The sequence below is a fragment of the Corythoichthys intestinalis genome, chromosome 14, assembly GCF_030265065.1.
Source record: "Corythoichthys intestinalis isolate RoL2023-P3 chromosome 14, ASM3026506v1, whole genome shotgun sequence".
In the NCBI taxonomy this organism is placed as follows: Eukaryota; Metazoa; Chordata; class Actinopteri; order Syngnathiformes; family Syngnathidae; genus Corythoichthys; species Corythoichthys intestinalis.
The window spans coordinates 17,798,030-17,816,645 of NC_080408.1; the positions used below are offsets into that span (position 1 = coordinate 17,798,030).

The window sequence follows — 18,616 nt, forward strand, 5'->3', positions numbered from 1 at the left end:
ATGGCCTCTCCCCCGGAAAAACCCAGAAGTGGCCAAAATCCCCTAAGTGCTTTTGAATTGGTAAGTCGTTGTCTAACAGACAACAGCCGTTCATATAGAAATGCAACCACTAGACATACATTGTGTTGGTATGCGGCCCAAACGGAGGGGAACACACCGCGGTTGAACTGTTCATGTGATAGTTTGTGTCAGTTCAAGTCAAGCTATATTTAATTATGGAGTTTTACACTTTTTACACATTTTTTAAAACTCACTTCTCCTATACTCCACGAACAAAAACAGAAAAAAATGGCGCGAATGTGTATTTTAAATTCATGATCCATGCCCCTGATTCAGTCCTTCTAAACTATAGACACAACTCCTGCTTTACATTCAAATTGCAGTTCTAAACCCCCCCCAAAAATAATGTACACATTTGGGCCATTTTTTTCTGTTTTTTTGTGCAAGGAGTATAGGAGAAGTGAGTTAAAATATGTGTAAAAAGTGTAAAACTCCATAAATAAATGTAGCTTCACTTGAACTGACACAAACAATCACATGAATAGTGCAACCGTGATGTGTTCCCTTCCGTTTGAGCTGCATACTAGCACAATTTATGTCTAGTGGTTGCATTTACATATGAATGGTTGCTGCCTGTTGGACAACGACTTGCTAATTCAAAAGCACTTGGGTCATTTTGGCCACCTCTGGGTTTTTCCGGAGGAGAGGCCAAATCGGACATTGCTTGGGAATATTAGGAGTATTTGTCTTGAAAAAGGCCGAGTCGGCCTCTGCTGGGTTTACTAGTGTAAAGAAACATGCATAGAAATGCCAGTGCTCTACCTTCCAGATTTTGTTGCCAAAGAGTGAACTGTACCCTTTCGTTTGCTTTTGTTTTTTGTTTTTTTTCAATTTGCTGTCCCAAATGACTGTAATACCCTGCAGCAAATAATAAAATACTTCTTTCATACTCAAATCATTGTGTAAAGCACTTCTGAGAAATAATGTAGATGGGTAACTTCTCTGTACACGTGGAGATTTTGGACCATGTTGTATTTGTTTTTAATGTATGCTTATTCTCTGCCTGTAAGTGAGCCTTCCACGTCATCACCTGCTTCAGGAAGTCTCACCACCACTACCACCAGCACCATCAGCACCACCACCAGTTCAACTGTTGTTAGCACTGCTGTCACCACCATTAGGTACTGTAACACAACTAATTTATAACATATCAGATAACAGAACAGACTGCTTCATTTGATTACAAAGTATTTGTCCTGATGAAGCAACATGCTGCTCATTGCTGAACGTTTTCATTCTGCGTCACCCCACGTTGGTCTCAGCTGCTATCCCCACCTCCTTTCATAAGCGTCTTGGTGCACCTTATAGGGAAAGAAAGCTGTTGTTTATGTAAAAACTCAGCAGTGATGATCTCCAGCATTCCTGCTCCCAGCATTCCTGGCATTCATACATGATTGTAAATTCCACATTTGAGAAGTTGGGCACCCGAATAAAAAACAACTTCGAGATAAGTTCACTGGACATTTGTCACACTTCTCAGAGGGTCATTACTTGTAAAACTTTATGTGACGTATATCATAAATAACTGCTTAATTCCCAGTGAAATCCATAGCCTTTTTTGTAAGTGTAGCACTGACTTCAAACCCTAATGCTGGCTTGAAAGCTTTGACTTCAAAACCTGTTCTATAAGCAATTGAAATCCCTAATTTAGATGTTCTATAAGCAATTTAAATACCCTAATTTGAAATCTTAAATCTTGTTTTTTTTTTTTCTTTCTAATATCAGCATTAATGGAAGCCCCATTACACATACAGTCATGTGAAAAAATTAGGACACCCCATAAAATATTCAGTTCTTTATTAAGCAATGTTCCCATATCAATGACTGATCTTTTTTCCCTTTATCACTCGAAAAGAAAGTGATTTAATTGCAGGTAAAAAAAAACAAAAATTAACATTGTTTTACCTATTAAACCAAATATATCAACAAAAATGCATATTCTGAGGAAAAAGTTAGAACACCCTACCACCTACTATCTAGTGTTACCCCCTTTGGCCGAAATAACTTCAGTGAGACACTTTTTGTAGCCTGTATCTACCAGTCTTTGACATCGGTCTGAAGAAAGTTTGCTCCACTCCTCAATTCAGAATACTTTCAACAATTAGATGTTTGAGGGGTTTCTTGCATGTACAGCCCGTTTCAAGTAACCCCACAGCATATCAAGGGATTAAGATCTGGGTTTTGACTGAGCCATTCCAGGACTCTCCATTTCTTTTCAGCCAGTCCTTGGTGGGTTTACTGGTATGTTTTGGGTCATTGCAGGGTCCAGTTTCGCTTTAGCTTTCATTTTTCACAGATGATCCCACATGTTCCTCAAGCACCCTCTGATACATGATAGAATTTATGGGGGATTCTATAATGGTGAGCTGGCCAGGTCCTGCTGCAGCAAAGCATCCCCAAATCATGACACTTCCACCTCCATGCTTCACAGTTGGTATGAGGTTCTTTTCCTGGAAAGCTGTATTGGGATTACGCCAAACTTGTCCTCTGTTTTGGTGTCCAATTAATTCAAGTTTAGATTCATCTGTCCAAAGAACATTATTCCAGACATCCTGGTATTTGTCTACATTCACTCTGGCAAACTTCAGTCTGACCTTTATGTTCTTCTTGGAGAGCAAAGGTTTTCTCCTTGCACACCTTCCATGAATGTTAAATTTGTGTAGTCTCTTTCTTATTGTAGAGGCATGCACTTTCCCATGTAGGTCCCGTGATGACATTTAGTTTTTTTTTTTGAGACTTTATTTAGCATCTTGCAGTCTGCTCTCTGCGTGAACTTGTTTGGACGGCCAGACCTGGGCATGTTGGCAGTTGTTTTGAATGTCCTCCACTTGTAGACTATTTTCTGGACAGTGGAATGGCGGATTTTATATTCTTTTGAGATCTTTTGAAATCCCTTACCAGATTCATAAGTGTCTACAATCTTCTTTCTGAAGGCCTCAGACAGCTCCTATGATCTCACCATGCTGTTTTCTCTCACTTTAACAGTCAGTCATTGTTTAAAGTATTCTGCGTTGAGGAGTGGGGCAAACTTTCTTCAGTCCGATGTCAAAGACTGGTAGATGGCTACAAAAAGAGTCTCACTGAAGTTACTTCAGTTAAAGGGGTAACAGTAGCTATTAGGTGGTAGGGTGTCCTAACCTTTTCCACAGTTAGAATATGCATTTTTTTGTTTATGTATTTGGTCTAATGAGTAAAACAATGTTAATTTTTGTTGTCTACCTGCAATTAAATCACTTTCTTTTCCAGTGATAAAGAAAAACAAGATCAGACATTGACATGTGAACATTTCTTAATTAAGAACTGAATATTTCATGGGGTGTCCTAATTTTTTCACATGACTGTAGTTAACAGTGCTTGCACACTGTCCCTGTTCTTTGTACCCAAGTCTGCCTTATTTTTTCTTTTCCATGTCAAATCCATTATTACTGTAGGCGTATCCCCTTCCCTCAAAATGTCAAATTTCAAATTTTGGCAATCTTTGAAATTACACAGTTCTTTGATAATTTCACAACACATTTGAGTCATTCTTCTGTGTGTTTAGTATTTTTTTCATGCTAAACAGCTGAACCCTGGTCTTCTTTTCCAGCATTCAAACAGCTCCAGCCACTCAGGAGAAGATCCAGGAAATCCAGCAAGATGAGCCCCCAAAACCTGAAGGGGATGACCTATCCACACTCAGCTTGGCGGAAAAGATGGCCCTCTTTAACCGCCTCGCCCATGCTTCGGACGAGTCACCGTCAAAGAGTGACACTTCCCGCCAGCGCCGTGCTCTCGCACGCTTTCAGACTCAGCCAATCACACAGGGCGAAGTAGAACAGGTACTTTGTATACACTTTACATGCACAATACAGGTAGTCCCTGGGTTACGACTCATCTTTGCGATGCAGGAGTCTCGTCTGCCATTTTTTCTCCAGTCGTTAGTCGCTTAAACAGTACCTTACAGTATTTTTTACTTTGCTTTATTAGTTTGACATGTTCTGTCCAAACTAAACATGTAGTTATTCAGCTTTACAGACAGCAAACAAGGCAATTGTGATTTTTGAAGCTTTTTACGTCCTTCACTTTTAACGATTTGTAAAGCTGTAACACACATATGTACACTTATGTTCAAAAACGACACACATTTTAACAATAAAACACTTGACACAAAACTATTGGTGTCAAACGTCCATCAAGTCTGATCAATATGTAATGTAAATTTAGTAGATTAAATTAGCCTAATTTGCTATCTTAAACGATACGAATGCTAACGTATTTAAAATTCTCATTGCAAATCGCTCACGCGTAACTTCACAAACTATAGCTGTAAACTTAATTACTACACATATATTAGCTGAAACAACTCACAACCTTATGTGGGCCAAACCAGAGTGGCGCTATCCTTTATCCATATCAGACGTCTGAGTCTGCGTCTCAGTCACACAAGGTGACTGTTCAGCCAGACCCAACGCTGCCACCAGAGGGCAGTGCATCAATTAAACAAAATACAATTCTTTTGGACTTTTTGGATCATTATTGTGTATGGGTACTTAAATGGTTAATTCCAATTTAGGCGCCAATTCGGGTTACGTCGCTAGCGTAGGAACGGAAGTCGTTCGTAACCATGGGGACTACCTGTACTAAATGTTAAGGGTGTTGGACTACCAAGGGAAATTTTTAATGCCAGGTTCAACCAGGTCAAACCCAAATGCCCAATATCTCTAACTTTAAACTTCACGACTTTTCACATAAGATTAATACTGTATTATATCCATTAAATAAGCAGCTGGTGTCCTCACAGGTGACTGAGCCTCCGGTCCGCTCCTCAGTCGACCATAATGAGTCCAAGCAGGAAGAACATGTAAGGTCCTGGAAGCTGATTGGATGCACTTGAATGAATTTATTGATTGATTTAGCTTCGTTGTTAACCCAAATGAGTGCCGCACATGATTTAGCCTTCGACACATGGAAAAAGTGTTGTCATGTGTCCTGCTGTTGTAAAGTTTGTTGACTTCAGCTGCCTTTTTTAGTTGCTGGTTTAGTGCATAACAAGCATGAGGTGTCCTATTAAGGAAATGATGCATGTTAGAGACATAGGTTGTTCCAATATGTTTGTCCAAACTCCACATTTTACTTACTGCGTCCCAATATTTCTCTTTTTTTTTTTTTTAAATTTATTTTTAATGCAACATTTAGTTTGGGAATTTTTAATTTCTGCAAATGTCCCAAACATTTTGTCCATACTTTTTCACATATTGAAATTATGCAATACTGCAGTTCAAAATACCACTTTTACACCCTATTTTTAAAAATGTAAATAAATCAAAATTGTAATTTGTCTCTTAACCTATACCTAATTTGATCACTGTAATATTAACCATTTCATGCATGCATATGCATAGTTATTTTTTTTCCCTAAATGTTTTTAGTTGGACAGGGGTCTCAAACTTGCAGTCCAGGAGCCAATTGCAGCCCGCGGAACAATATTTTACGGGCATCATTTGACGTTCAATTGTAGTATTAGTGTTGCCTGCGCATATTTTGCAAATGACAATTAAAAAAAAAAAATACAGTATAAAAATAATTTTTAAATAAAATGAATGAATTAATTGAAGGATTCATTTTGGGGAAAAACATTTAAATTACTATTGATTATATATTATCTATTATAAAAATTACTCAAATAGTAATGAATAAAAAATATTTAAAATAAATGTCATTTAAAAAAAAGCCATGAGTAATAATAATTTCAAATGAAATAAAATGTATTTAAAAAATTAAACTTAAAAAAAAATTCAAACTAAATTTGATAAATTGAAGAAGATAAGACAAATTAAAAGAAATGTGGCCCGTGTGCATTTTGCCCTAGAAATTTTTTGTATGTTTTTGCTTTGTTTTATAAATGTCTTGTGACCTCACACAGCTTAGCCCTTTGGCTCCCATTGACGGCAATTGACGTCCAATCCATTTTAACTGTAAAATGATCGCTTCCAGCCCCTCACAGTTAAAATGAATTGGACATCTATTGTCGTCAATCGGTGTTTTCAATATCAATGTCCCTCTTTTACTAACTACCACAACATATACAGGTAGTCCCCGGTTTACAAACAAGTTCCGTTCCTGCGCTGGCGATATAACCTGGATTTCCGCAAAAGTTGGAATATACTCTTTTAATACCTCTAAACACCCTCTTTATATAAAAAAAACTATCCAAAAGCATATAGTAGACGTCATTGTACTGTCCTCGTCAAAACGTTGGAGCTAAGTCCTGGCTTGACAGCAAGCTACGCTCCAAAATGACGATGACAGACGTCCGTGTGGTTTGCTGACTTTATTCACCTGCTCATGAGATCAACACTTGCAGAATGAAACTAAAATAAAATGAGATTAAATCAGTCTCATATTCAATAACAGCAATTCAAATTTGCGTTTACAAGTAGCTGCTGATACAGCAATAACAAACCGATTAGCATGTATCAGTTAGCGTCCGCACATCATCCAAAACAATCACATAAACTCGCCCCAAGTATTCGACTACAATTGAAAACGCACATTAATCAGTGCAAAAGGGGTTATATACAGTCGTCGCCTCTAGATGCTTCAGAAGCAACAAATGAAGCATGCTGTGACCTCTTCACTCGGCTGCGCTCTTCCTCTTCCTGTGTGGGATGGGCAGTGTGTAATTGCTCTCGCGTGCGGAAGTACAACTTGCTTTACGCTTCCTGCAGACAGGCGTCATAAAGTCGTAAATTGGGTACGTCGTAACCCGGGGACTACCTGTACTCTGTGAGCTGGGCTGGCAGTGAATAAAACGATCCAATGATAATTTTTGAATACCTGTCCACTGAAGTGACCACTGTCCCCGAAAGGGTTAAAAAAAAAAAAAAAAAAAAGAGTATCTTGGTTATGTCTTCAAAAAGGAGTACATTGAAGCTCTGCTTTTCAACTCCAGCAGGTTTTTCAATACTTGTGTTTCTATTTCTGACTTATGGATTTGTTTTGTTTCATTTTTAGATAAAACTCAGCAGCCAAGTCAAACTGGAGCCCCTCCCCGCCTCCGTGGTCCGCTCAGTTGCAGTCGCCCCCTCTCAAGCCTCTGTTTCCACGGTAACCGTGACGCCTGGATGCAGCAGCATCACCTGTGAGGGGGACTCCGCTACTCAACAAGCCCCCGCCAAGTCCGCGAGCCACCAGGAGAGGGTGTTACGATACCTTTCACAGACCCAGAGCGCGGGAACCCCAGGCCACGCCGAGCTCCTCCCAGATAGCTCTGAGCAACCGGGGGCTGTCCCTGCTCCCGCCCCTTTTTCTGTCACTTCTCGCCGGCATCAGGCGGAGACAGAGGAAGACGACAAGGCAGATACACATCCCGACACGAAAGCCCTTGGAGATACTAGGAAGGAGAAAGCGGAGGAAGCAGGAGGCGAAGGAGGAGGTGGAAAGGAGGAACAAAGCCGGCACCTGGAAGAAGAACCAGGAGGGGACAGCGGCACGCAAAGCAGGGAAGGGCTGTCAGGTAGGGGACTCGTTCAGTATGTGAACAAAAGGAAATCAGCGATGGGCAGTGGGATCTCTTCATTATCCTCATTGTTCTCCTGCATATCAATGCTCGCCGAGTGCACACTTGACTCAGAAGGGAGGGTAAAGGAGGAGGAGGGGCAGTAGTATTTTTTGGGTTGTCAGAAAGAGAGAGAGACACACATCTCATTAATATTCTGTCATACTGCATGGCTTCCTTTGTCCCCAAAGAGATGGAAGTAATGACACGCTTATCCTTAAAATGGCCACTTGCGGTCAGTCGGATTACACCAACTGGTAAGCGTTTGACTAAGGGATGGAAGTACACAATAGTAGCGTAAAACTCTAGAGGCTCTCAATAGCATCTGTCTACTATTTGAAGGGTCATCAGTCACTTGATTCGGTTTTAATGGGTCAAAGCCATCTCAGTCAAGGTTAATCCGTGTCATGCCAGATGTCAACATTTTCACTTTAAACACACATTCAATGTCAATGATAGTGTACTGTTCAGATGAATGCTGTGGTTAAAACACAATTAAGACAATACAGTGTATGGTAAGAAGACCAGCCATGTTTTGGTTGCAACTAAACTCTTCCCTTCCACCCTCCTCCCTCACCCTCTGTTTAGAAGACATTAACTCTTGGTGCTCCTCCATCTTTCTCCTCCTCAATAGCTCAAAATCAGAAGTCCTCCATGTAGGCAACAATGCCATACTCTCTATTGACAATCATTTCTCTATTACCATCAACAATGTACCGATCTCTCCCTCTACTCAGGTTAAGAGTATGGGTGTCATCCTCGATAGCACACTCTCCTTCCGCTCCCAAATCAACGACATCACCAGATCAGTCTACTTCCACCTTCGCAATATTTCTCACCTCCCTTCTCTCACCCACCATACCGCTTCCACTCTCGTCTGTAGTTTAGTCACTTCCCGGCTCGATTACTGTAACTCACTGCTCTTCGGCCTCCCAAATAAGTCCCTCCAGAAACTGCAGCTTCTCCAAAACTCAGCAGCACGGCTCGTCACATGGACGCCCACCACACATCACATCACCCCATCCTTCGTCGACTTCACTGGCTCTCAGTCAAACAAAGAATCAACTACGTGATCCTTGCCGTTACCTATAAAGCACTCGATGGCCTGGCCCCTCTCTACATATGCAATCTCCTCTGTATCTACTGTCCCCCCCCCGTTCATGTCGCTCCTCCTCTATCCTCCACCTTTCGGTCCCCCGTGTCCGTCTCGCCACCTTCGGTTCCAGAGCTATGAAGTGTCTCTGCATGTCTTGAAAAGCGCTCTTCAAATGAAATGTATTATTATTATTATTATAAGCACTACATCATAAGCACCTCCAAATCTGAGACCATGGTCCTCAGTCGGAAAAGGTTGGAGAGCCCTCTCCAGGTTGGGGATGAGATCCTGCCCCAAGTGGAGGAATTGAAGTATCTTGGGTTATTGTTCACGAGTGAGGGTAGGAGGGAGCGAGAGATTGACAGGCGGATCGGTGCAGCGTCTGCAGTAATGCGGACGCTGCACCGGTCGGTAGTGGTGAAGAAGGAGCTCAGCCGAAAGGCGAAGCTCTCGATTTACTAGTCGATCTACGTTACTACTCTCACCTATGGTCATGAGCTGTGGGTCATGACCAAAAGAACAAAATCCCGGATACAAGCGACCGAAATGAATTTCCTCCGCAGGGTGTCCGGGCTCTCCCTTAGAGATAGGGTGAGAAGCTCGGCCATCCGGGAGGGACTCGGCGTTGAGCTGCTACTCCTCCGCATTGAGAGGAGCCAGCTAAGGTGGCTCGGGCATCTGGTACGGATGCTTCCTGGACGCCTCCCCGGAGAGGTGTTCCGGGCATGTCCCACCGGCGGGAGTCCCCGGGGACGACCCAGGACACGCTGGAGAGACTATGTCTCTCGGCTGGCCTGGGAACGCCTTGGGATCCCGCCGGAGGAGCTGGTTGAAGTGGCTTGGGAGAGGGAAGTCTGGGCTTCCCTGTTAAAGCTGCTGCCCCCGCAACCCGACTCCGGAGCAAGCGGAAGATGATGTATGGATGGATAGATGGACTACATCATAATTTACTAGTCTTCCAAGCACTTAAACCAGGGGTGTCCAAACCGGTCCTCAAAGGCCATTGTGGGTCCTGGTTTTTGTCCCTACCAATCGAGCACAGACAGTTTAACCAATGACGTTTCTGCTGAAACAAGCCTGACTGCAATCCACTGATTACACTTGTAAGACACCAGATTGGTGAAAAGGTGTCGTCTTGTTTTGTTGGAATGAAATCCAGCACCCACTGCAGCCCTATGTGAAATAGTTTGTACACCCCTGACTTAAATAATTTACTATGTTTATTCCATGTCTAACATTACCAATGTTCCATTTTGAGCATTTATAAGTGCTATAATGTAACTTTCATCAAATTGAAATCACTACACAATGTGCCCTGTGAGTCACCCAAATACTAATTATGTACAAAGTTACAATTAATAATAATAATACATATAATGTGTGTTATCCTTTCAGACCTGCAAGATCGACCTCCTTCGCTGAAGCCTCTGATAACCAAAGTGTCCCCAACAACATCTCACGTGTCCAGCATCCAGCAGATCCATTCTGTCATCCAACCTCCCCCAACCCCACCCAAACCCTTCTTGCGTCAGCCCCCTTCTGAGCCACCGAAACCCCAGTCTTCGCCAACATATCCCAACTCGTTCACTCAGCCTCAGCAGAGCCAGGCAAAACCTCAGGAACTCATCCCCAAGCCTTATCCTCAACCGGGCTCTCAGCCACTGCCCAAACTACAGGTGCCTCCGCCAACGCCACCCAAACCTCAGGGTTTTCCCCAGGCCTTGGTCAAGTCTCAGTCGCTGACGCTGGAGCACAGCGACGACTACAACTCGTTTGCAGTCTGTTCGGGTGATATGCTGTCCCCCACGGGTTCCACAGACCAGCTGCATTATAGCATGTCCAGCAAACAGATGTCCATCAAGGAGAGGTGAGGGTAATGTCGATTTAAATCTGGTGTGATTGATTACACTAGGGTTTCTGTCTGGTCTAGACTTCCTTCTTGAACTTAAAAAATAGGTTAAGGTCAGGGTTTAGGGTGAGTTGGAAGTCTGATAATGACTTTTTAAATTGATAACCGATACCCTAATATCGTCCAATTCCAAAAATCTGGTACTGATACTCAAACCAATACCAATATATTTGGCGGAAAACACTCAGGTGACTTGAAGTTCCGCTCTGAGACCTCCAATTTGACCAAATTTCAAAATTGTCCTATATGCATGTGTAATACATCATTGGAAAGCTTAAAATCTCTATTTTTGGGGGAAGAAAACTTTTGAACAGGAGGGCATTAAAAAAAAAAATTTTTTTTTAAACAGCAAAACCTTAACTAGAAGCGAGAGCACGCGAGAGCAGAATTAAAGACGCCATGATTTTAACGAGATATTATCGCGTACTTACCTCGTTTCGATCCAAAACTCCACGTAGCATGTCTCACCGAGTGTCAAGACACAGATGTGAAAGGTCACAGCTGTTTTTTGGGGGGATTTTATGGGTGAAACATGGTATTACTAGTATAACAAAGGTCGCGATGCAGAAATCGCAGACATCAAGGAATGGTTGAGATGTTCTTTTTCATATATTTACCCTATTAAACATTTTTTTTTTCAATTTTTCTTTGTTTGGATCGATTATTTATCATCCAACATATGGTGGACAATGCGAGAGTAACAAAAAAAAAAAAAAAAAATACAATTAATCGATAGTTATGAGGTAGATCCAGACGCCATTTTTTTCATTGTGACATAATTTGTTTAAAAGTTTAAAATATGCGATGGAATCATTTTTCTTAAGTCGTTTTTTTTTTTTTTTTTTAACAAAATATTAGACATCAATTCATGATACTGAGATAAAAATGACAAACATTTTATTACATAAATATAATTACTTACCTTCTTTTTATGGCTGGGTTGAAACAAAAGCGGTTGCGCGACGTCTGTAAATGGGGGTTTCCAGGGTAAAACAGACAAATTAAAAATAGTTTGGGGGCTTAATGCGCCATGAATTATCTATGGCAGCATATAGACATATTGTTCTTTTAAACACAACAGTTCATTTGGCTTAAAATACAACAGTTTATTTTAAAGAGGAGTGCAAGCGCAGAAACTGCTTTTTCAGGCTTGTCTGTGTTTTCCAAAGAGGAGTGCAAGCGCAGAAACTGCTTTTTCAGGCTTGTCTGTGTTTTCCACCATATACAAATACAGGCAGGCGAAAGGCATAGACAATGCATTATCAATAAATTATCGCCAAAATGTATTTTCCTAGGCTTTTGCACAGGTTTTTGTATTTTATCACTTTTCTTAGTGACTATTTCTTTCTGGCAATGCAGTAGTTATATTTAATGACTTTAAAATTCATAATTTTTGCACCATGTTAGCCAATAGGCTGCTGACATAGTAAACCCCAATCATCTTAGTTTGGAAATATCTAATGGTCAGTAAGTATAACTGCTGTGACCAGCCCTTGTGCAAAGGTAGAAAGCTTCTACTGTACATTCACTTTAAAGCCAAAATGCATATTGCCCCAAAACTGATAATGAAAAACCGATTTTGATACTACAGTATATGATAGAATTTTAAAATGGTTTCATCAGCTGATATTATCGGCTACCCGATATATATTATTTTTAGGTGTTAAAATCAGGTTAAGGTCAGAGCCTGGAGTTGCTGTCTGTGACCCAGCCAGAAGCAGTTGAAAGTGTCAGAGTCAGACGCTTGAGCTCCATTTGCCTCTCTGCATCCACTTGCTCGAGAGACATGATGACACACTTTCTCTTCGCTGTCGGCCTCCCAGTTCCAGCATTCCTCACTCAGTTGTGTTCCACTTGACCTGAATTATCATCCTTGAATGATTGCCTGAATATGAAGAGTGGTAGTAATGGCAATAATTTCCAAGAGGTAGTCTGCAACAGCCATGGTTATCGTAGAGGCGCGACCCTCGATTGGACATTTTACGTCATGTTTTTTGAAAGTGTTTGTTTGTGTCAGAGTGGCCCGGTTAAAGAAGAGTGGCGAGGAAGACTGGAGAAACCGCATCAACAAGAAACAGGAAGTGGAGAACGTGGCATCCACTGAGCAAAGTGACGTGGAGTCAACACATAAGAAGGTACAGCATCAACCCACTGGGAAGACTAAGAACTCATATATTGCACATAATTCCTGTCACTTTAAATTTCATAAATGGTAAACTCCCTGGACAACACCACCCATCCCCCAATATTACCCCTCTCTTACCACGCCTTGTGTTCTCCCTGCCCCAACCCCTCCTTTCAGGAGGAAGAGGTGGTCCTTCATGACCATTCTCCAGTGTGCTTATCAGAGCAGCTGTGGGTAAGGTTTGCCTCTCAGCCAATCACTTTGAAAGAAGATGCCAGTTTTGTCCATTCATATGTGCATGATTTTTAGGTTGTTATACCTACAGTATTATTGGTATTCTAAAGTCCCTGAGCAATGAAAAACCTGAAGCTGTTTTTTTCTTAAAAATTCATCCCTGAAGCCAGTTTCCTTGGCAACATGAAATTTGGTTGACATGTCTATCACGAGAACAGATATTCCCACAACAGAGTCCCAAGCACCTTTGTAAAAGACACATGAAGTCTACCATTTTGTTTTTGAAACAGCCATGAAACAACAAAACTTCACATGCCTGGTGTGTGCATGCTCATGCATCCTTTCCCACCCACCTTCCTCTTCTGTCCACTCATTCTTCCACCTCTCCATTCTCAGGAGCCTGTCTTCTCCTCCACTTTCTCTCCTCCTTTCTCCCTCGGACAAAAGTGTCAGTACATTGACCATCACGCTCAGGTAAGCACGGCAGTGGCTGTGATTTGCCACGCTTGATGTGAGACCTTTTTAAGTGGTGGAGATTAGACCCTGGAGACATGATGTACTGTGTACCATCATTCTTAAATGGATCACATTTTTGCTTGGTTAGATTTTGGTCCTGCATGAGTGACTACTCTGAAGAGTCTGGGCTTTTTTTAGGTGTGAGGGCTATATGGGTTGCTGCATTGTACTTACGTTTTATTCAGTTTTTTTTTTTATGTAAACCTGAAGGAAAAACACTTCAAACAAATCCCAAAGAAAAAAAACTGAACAAAAAAAAAATTTTAAATGATAGCTTGACTAAAAGTAACCTCTACAAACCAAGGGCGTAGGTTTGGTCTCAACATTGGTAAGGACAATATAACAGCATGACCTGCATGTACACTTTTTGCCTGGGACGGGACAACAATAAGACCAAACAGATTGGGTGAACCTAATTAATTGATAGGCTAAATGATCAATGGAAAATAAATCTTTATTGACTTATACTAACCTTCATAGGTATTGGTTAAGGCGATACACTGTTCGATTCAAACCTGTTTTCAAAACTACTCAACTATAGTACAATAAATGTTATATTTTATTAGCTAAATTGCAATATTTTAACATACATTATATTACCATTCGCAATAAATACAAACTTGCTAATAATCTCTTTACTATCCAGGAATGCAAAAAATATACATTAGTCTTATGACCACTCAACATTGTCTAGATCAGTGTTTTTCAACCTTTTTTGAGTCACGGCACGTTTTTACATTGGAAAAATCAAACCAAAACCAAACCAAAAATGTTCCAAAATTATTTTCTGTACAGTATATTTAATTATGAAATAATTTCTCAGTATGCATACTTACTCAGTATGAAACTTGAGCCTGTTAGATGAACACAAAGCCGATATCTTTTTTTCTTCAACAGCGGTCAGTGTTTCTCTGTCTCTGTTTTTTTTTTTTAATTTAATTTAATTTAATTTAATTTATTATTATTTTTTTTTTAATAGCAGTTAGGCTTGAAAAAGCTCAGAATTATCAAATAGGAGCATCTCGCAGACAATGGCTTTGCAGGCAGGTAGTACCGTATTGGCCCAAATATAAGACGGCCCTGATTATAAGACAACCCCCTCTTTTTCAAGACTCAAGTTTGAAAAAAGACTTTTTGAACACCAAATTAAATTTTTATACATAAAATAATTACAGTACATCCGAAACAAATGATTATAAAAATATATTTGAGAGAAAAAGCATGTTATTTTGCCTCATTCAAATCTTAATATGTGAACATTTAAATATGTAAACTAAAGTGCAATCACATTCGTAAATGAATGGCTTCTGGTTTTTGAAATGTAAATAAACCAATCTATTGTGATAAAACAACAAAATTGCAATAACTACATTAACCATCAAAGTGAAGTCTAACTGTAACTGTAGTCTTGAAACAAATCTGAATAAGGAAAGACATTGCAATAAAATAATGCAAACTGTTTAAACTTGAGAGTAGCTGAGATTTGTCATGACAGAACATTGCTTCAATGATATCTGGATATCTAGACCGCGAATATAAGACGACCCCCTCTTTACAGTCTTATTTCAATTAAAAAAACACTCTTATATTCGGGCCAGTACGGTATTAATATCTCTGTCACGGTGTGGTACTTTTGGATTTAGCAACAAGTTCAGCAACAAGGTAACTGGCTTTGAGGTCTTTCTCATTTAGATTTATACTTTTTCTCAAAAAAGTTGCCTGTTTCTCTGTGTTTTCACGAAGGCGAACAAAATAGTACATCGACTTGATTTGAAGCGACGGGTGTTTCGTTTGGAGATGACGTTTAAACTTGCTTGGCACCATGGCACTGTTGGATAGCTACTCGTGTCGTGTTTAAGAACTGCTCGGATTTCTAGCCATTAGCCACCTTGCTGTCCTCAACAATGTATTGGAATAGAACACAGGGGGAGGATTTACGGTCATCACATATGGCTAAAATAGAAAGGACACTTTTGAGTATATTGACACATGATGACTCTAACCAAATGATGTGCAGTAGACGTGCTGCGGTCCACATTGTCGCGGACAGCAAGGTCGCTGATGGTTAGAAATCCGAGCAGCTCTTGAACGCGACACGAGCAATACCTTGCTCATCTGCACACGACCAAGAAATTTCGCACACACCTAATGATCTCTCAGGGCGCACTAGTGTGCCGCTGCACACCGGTGGAAAAACACTGGTCTAAATAAAGAAATTAAAGATTACCGAAAAAACTTCTTCATCAGGGAATAACAAAAATAAATAAAAATTGAGTCTTCCTTCAGGTAAGACACTACTACTTCTGCCACGAGCACAGCCAAACTCAGCAACAAATGCTCTTTTGGGCTGCTTTAAGACCACATAAATAAGATAAAAATAAAAATTGGGGAGGAAGTAAACCTCGGTTCACTACACAGAAGGACAAATTCACACATTTTAATGTTATGCTAACTCTGATGCAGGTCGGACTTTCAGTAGCTAAACTAGTGGTGTGTTTCCCACTTCCACAAAATTGATGTCTTATTACATTACTTACAGTGGCTGCTACTGGCCGAAAAAAAAAAAACTTCTGATATCCCTCCTCTTCGAGAGAGGCGGAGTAGGCGGCGGCATGTTGTGAACATGTATTTATGTCGGAGCTGTGTGAGTGTGCATTTATGTGTGGGGGGGAGGCAAGTAATCAGCCAATCAAACGTGTGTTAGAGGGGATAAAAAAATGAACTGGCACATTCAGTAAGTGAAAAGGGGCAAATGTATAAATCTGAACATAATAAAAACAATTCACTTAATAATGGTAGGGTCAATCCTTACAGCATATGGGAAGACAATCTAAATTACCTACATAATTGAAGTCATTACAGAATGCAAATAAGGTTGCTTAAAAGTTGGTGGGGACAATTTAAGCATCCTGAAAAGTTGGTAGTGTTATGTCCCTACTGTCCCTATGCAAACCTACACCATTGCTACAAACATTGCTCATTTCATGATTTTTACTGTCATTTTAGGCTCAGTCAACAGGAAAAGCACAAACTGAAGCCCAGATGACCATTGAGGAAAGGAAACAGATGATCTCCAAGCGAGAAGATGACTGGATGAGCAAGGGCAAGGGTGTGGCCAATGACTCTGGCCAGTACACTGTGGCAGCACGCATGGTCAAGAAAGGTCAGCAGAGTAATATTTTCTGTATGTAACTGTAAACCTTAAGATTACAATATATTGATGTAGGCTGGGATTGCTAAATGTGTTCTTGGCAGGCCTGGCAGCCTCCTCCTCCATCATTGGGCCGATCCTGTCGCCCGTCTCCACCAAACTCAAGAGCAGCACCGCAATTGTCAGCAAACCTCAAGAGGGTGTGTTGGAATATTCCTCCGTACTGCAGGTTTTGTAGCATGACCTTGAACGGTGTCTGTCACTTGTATGTAGAGATTGAAGCCAGAGCAGACATGGAATCAGACAAGAAGCTTGACAAATTGGAAACCTTCTTAGAACGGATCAACAGCAAAGGTACTCTCCACTTCCTGGTGGTAACAAACAGACCACTCAAAGATTTTATGTAGTTATGGTTAGTGCTTTAGTTCTTAAATTCGTCAGTCAGTCAGTGTTTGTCTTGTCTACCAGTGTCCGAACTGCAGGAGAGCACCCTGACAGTCACAGAGAAGGCAGTGAAGGAGGTGATGAAGTTAGACGATGAGATCTTCTCCAACTTCTACCGTCGTGTCGCCGATTTGCCCCACGTACCGTCGCCCATCGAGCTCAGCGAGGACTTCGATGCCATATTTGGCTCACGGCATGGATCCGGCAGGCTGACATCGGCAGTGGTGCGCCACAAGCGCTCTGTGCGTCCATCCAGAAACGTGCAGGCGTCCCGCAACCCTGTCAAGACACTGGCCGCCCGCCAGGACATACGACACGAGTACACAGAGGAAAGACTCAACGTGGCTCAGCTGGAGAGCAAGAGGATGTCCTCTGAAAAGAGTGAGTGAATAGAAGAAATACATCTAATGAATGAATGTTCATTCGCCACTCCCGGTCAAAATGAACTGGATGTCTAGCGCCATCAATGGCTCTGAAAGATGAGCATTCACAAACAGATTGGACATATATTCGGAAAACAGAATTTTACATGGGGCTATAACCGGTGGTTCAACAGCACAGTGAAAAAAATGTTTGTTGTTTCTGTCGAATTAAAGGTTGTTGTCTGCATTGCAGTGGTTAAAAGCTTGGAATATTCCGATGCCGCTCTGGCAGGACTGGCCAGTAAGGAGAACTACAGCACCGTGAGTTTGCGCAGCGTAAACGCCTCGGAGACGCCCACATCCAACAACAGCGCACTCCCATACAAAAACCTAATGCTACTGCACATCAAAGGTAGTAAAGTCCTCACCCAAGGCATCTCTACAGGTTTCTGTCTTATTTGCGATGTCCGCCTGCAGGCCGTCGACACGTTCAGACCAGACTAGTTGAGCCCAGAGCATCCTCACTGAACAGTGGGGATTGTTTCCTACTTGTGACCCCCGAGCACTGCTTTGTGTGGATAGGAGAGTTCTCCAATGTCATCGAGAGGGCTAAGGTGATCTAATGTAGACACTAAATTATGAACTGAGCATTATTACAAGCTTCGTATCGAATATTAATGGATGATATTTTCATAGGCTATGGATCTGGCCCAGTTCATACAAACTAAGAAAGACCTGGGCTGCAGGGCAAGCAAGGTACAGACTATTGAGGAAGGCGTCCAAACGCAAAGTCCAGATTCACAAGAGTTTTGGACCATTCTCGGGGGACAGAGCTCCTACCAATGTAAGAAAATCATTTGTAGTTTAGCTACAGATGTGAAACTGGTTGACACACTTCCTGTCTGATTCATTAGCTGCCGGTCCGCCGGAGGAAGACGACCGCTTTGAGAACGCAATTGTGGAAACCAATTGCATCTTTCGTCTGCTTGATGACAAACTGATGCCAGATGATGATGAATGGGGGAAGGTTCCTCGCTGTTCCCTATTGTCATCTAAAGAGGTCAGCCAGTGCTACGAAAACACCATGGATGTCACTTTTCAGTCAAATAGTCAACCCCATTTTTAGCAACTGAGTGTGTTTTATTTGTTAAATGTTTGCATTTGTTGGCTTGTGATCTACTC

The 18,616-nt window shown here is 41.3% G+C and overlaps 1 protein-coding gene across 4 annotated transcripts in view; it reads left to right on the forward strand.

The window, feature by feature from the left end:
- Positions 1-18,616, forward strand: part of LOC130929829 (supervillin-like) — a 64,692-nt gene that overhangs the window by 25,309 nt on the left and 20,767 nt on the right. For all 4 annotated transcript variants that reach the window (XM_057857391.1, XM_057857389.1, XM_057857390.1 and 1 more), the window contains 16 exons: positions 1,071-1,181; positions 3,647-3,878; positions 4,841-4,900; positions 7,054-7,555; positions 10,089-10,560; positions 12,620-12,737; positions 12,905-12,961; positions 13,358-13,435; positions 16,484-16,640; positions 16,733-16,828; positions 16,902-16,982; positions 17,097-17,453; positions 17,688-17,846; positions 17,912-18,048; positions 18,131-18,278; positions 18,349-18,494. In XM_057857391.1, the coding sequence (XP_057713374.1) occupies positions 1,071-1,181; positions 3,647-3,878; positions 4,841-4,900; positions 7,054-7,555; positions 10,089-10,560; positions 12,620-12,737; positions 12,905-12,961; positions 13,358-13,435; positions 16,484-16,640; positions 16,733-16,828; positions 16,902-16,982; positions 17,097-17,453; positions 17,688-17,846; positions 17,912-18,048; positions 18,131-18,278; positions 18,349-18,494 (2,911 nt within the window). The remainder of the gene's footprint in view (positions 1-1,070; positions 1,182-3,646; positions 3,879-4,840; positions 4,901-7,053; positions 7,556-10,088; positions 10,561-12,619; positions 12,738-12,904; positions 12,962-13,357; positions 13,436-16,483; positions 16,641-16,732; positions 16,829-16,901; positions 16,983-17,096; positions 17,454-17,687; positions 17,847-17,911; positions 18,049-18,130; positions 18,279-18,348; positions 18,495-18,616) is intronic.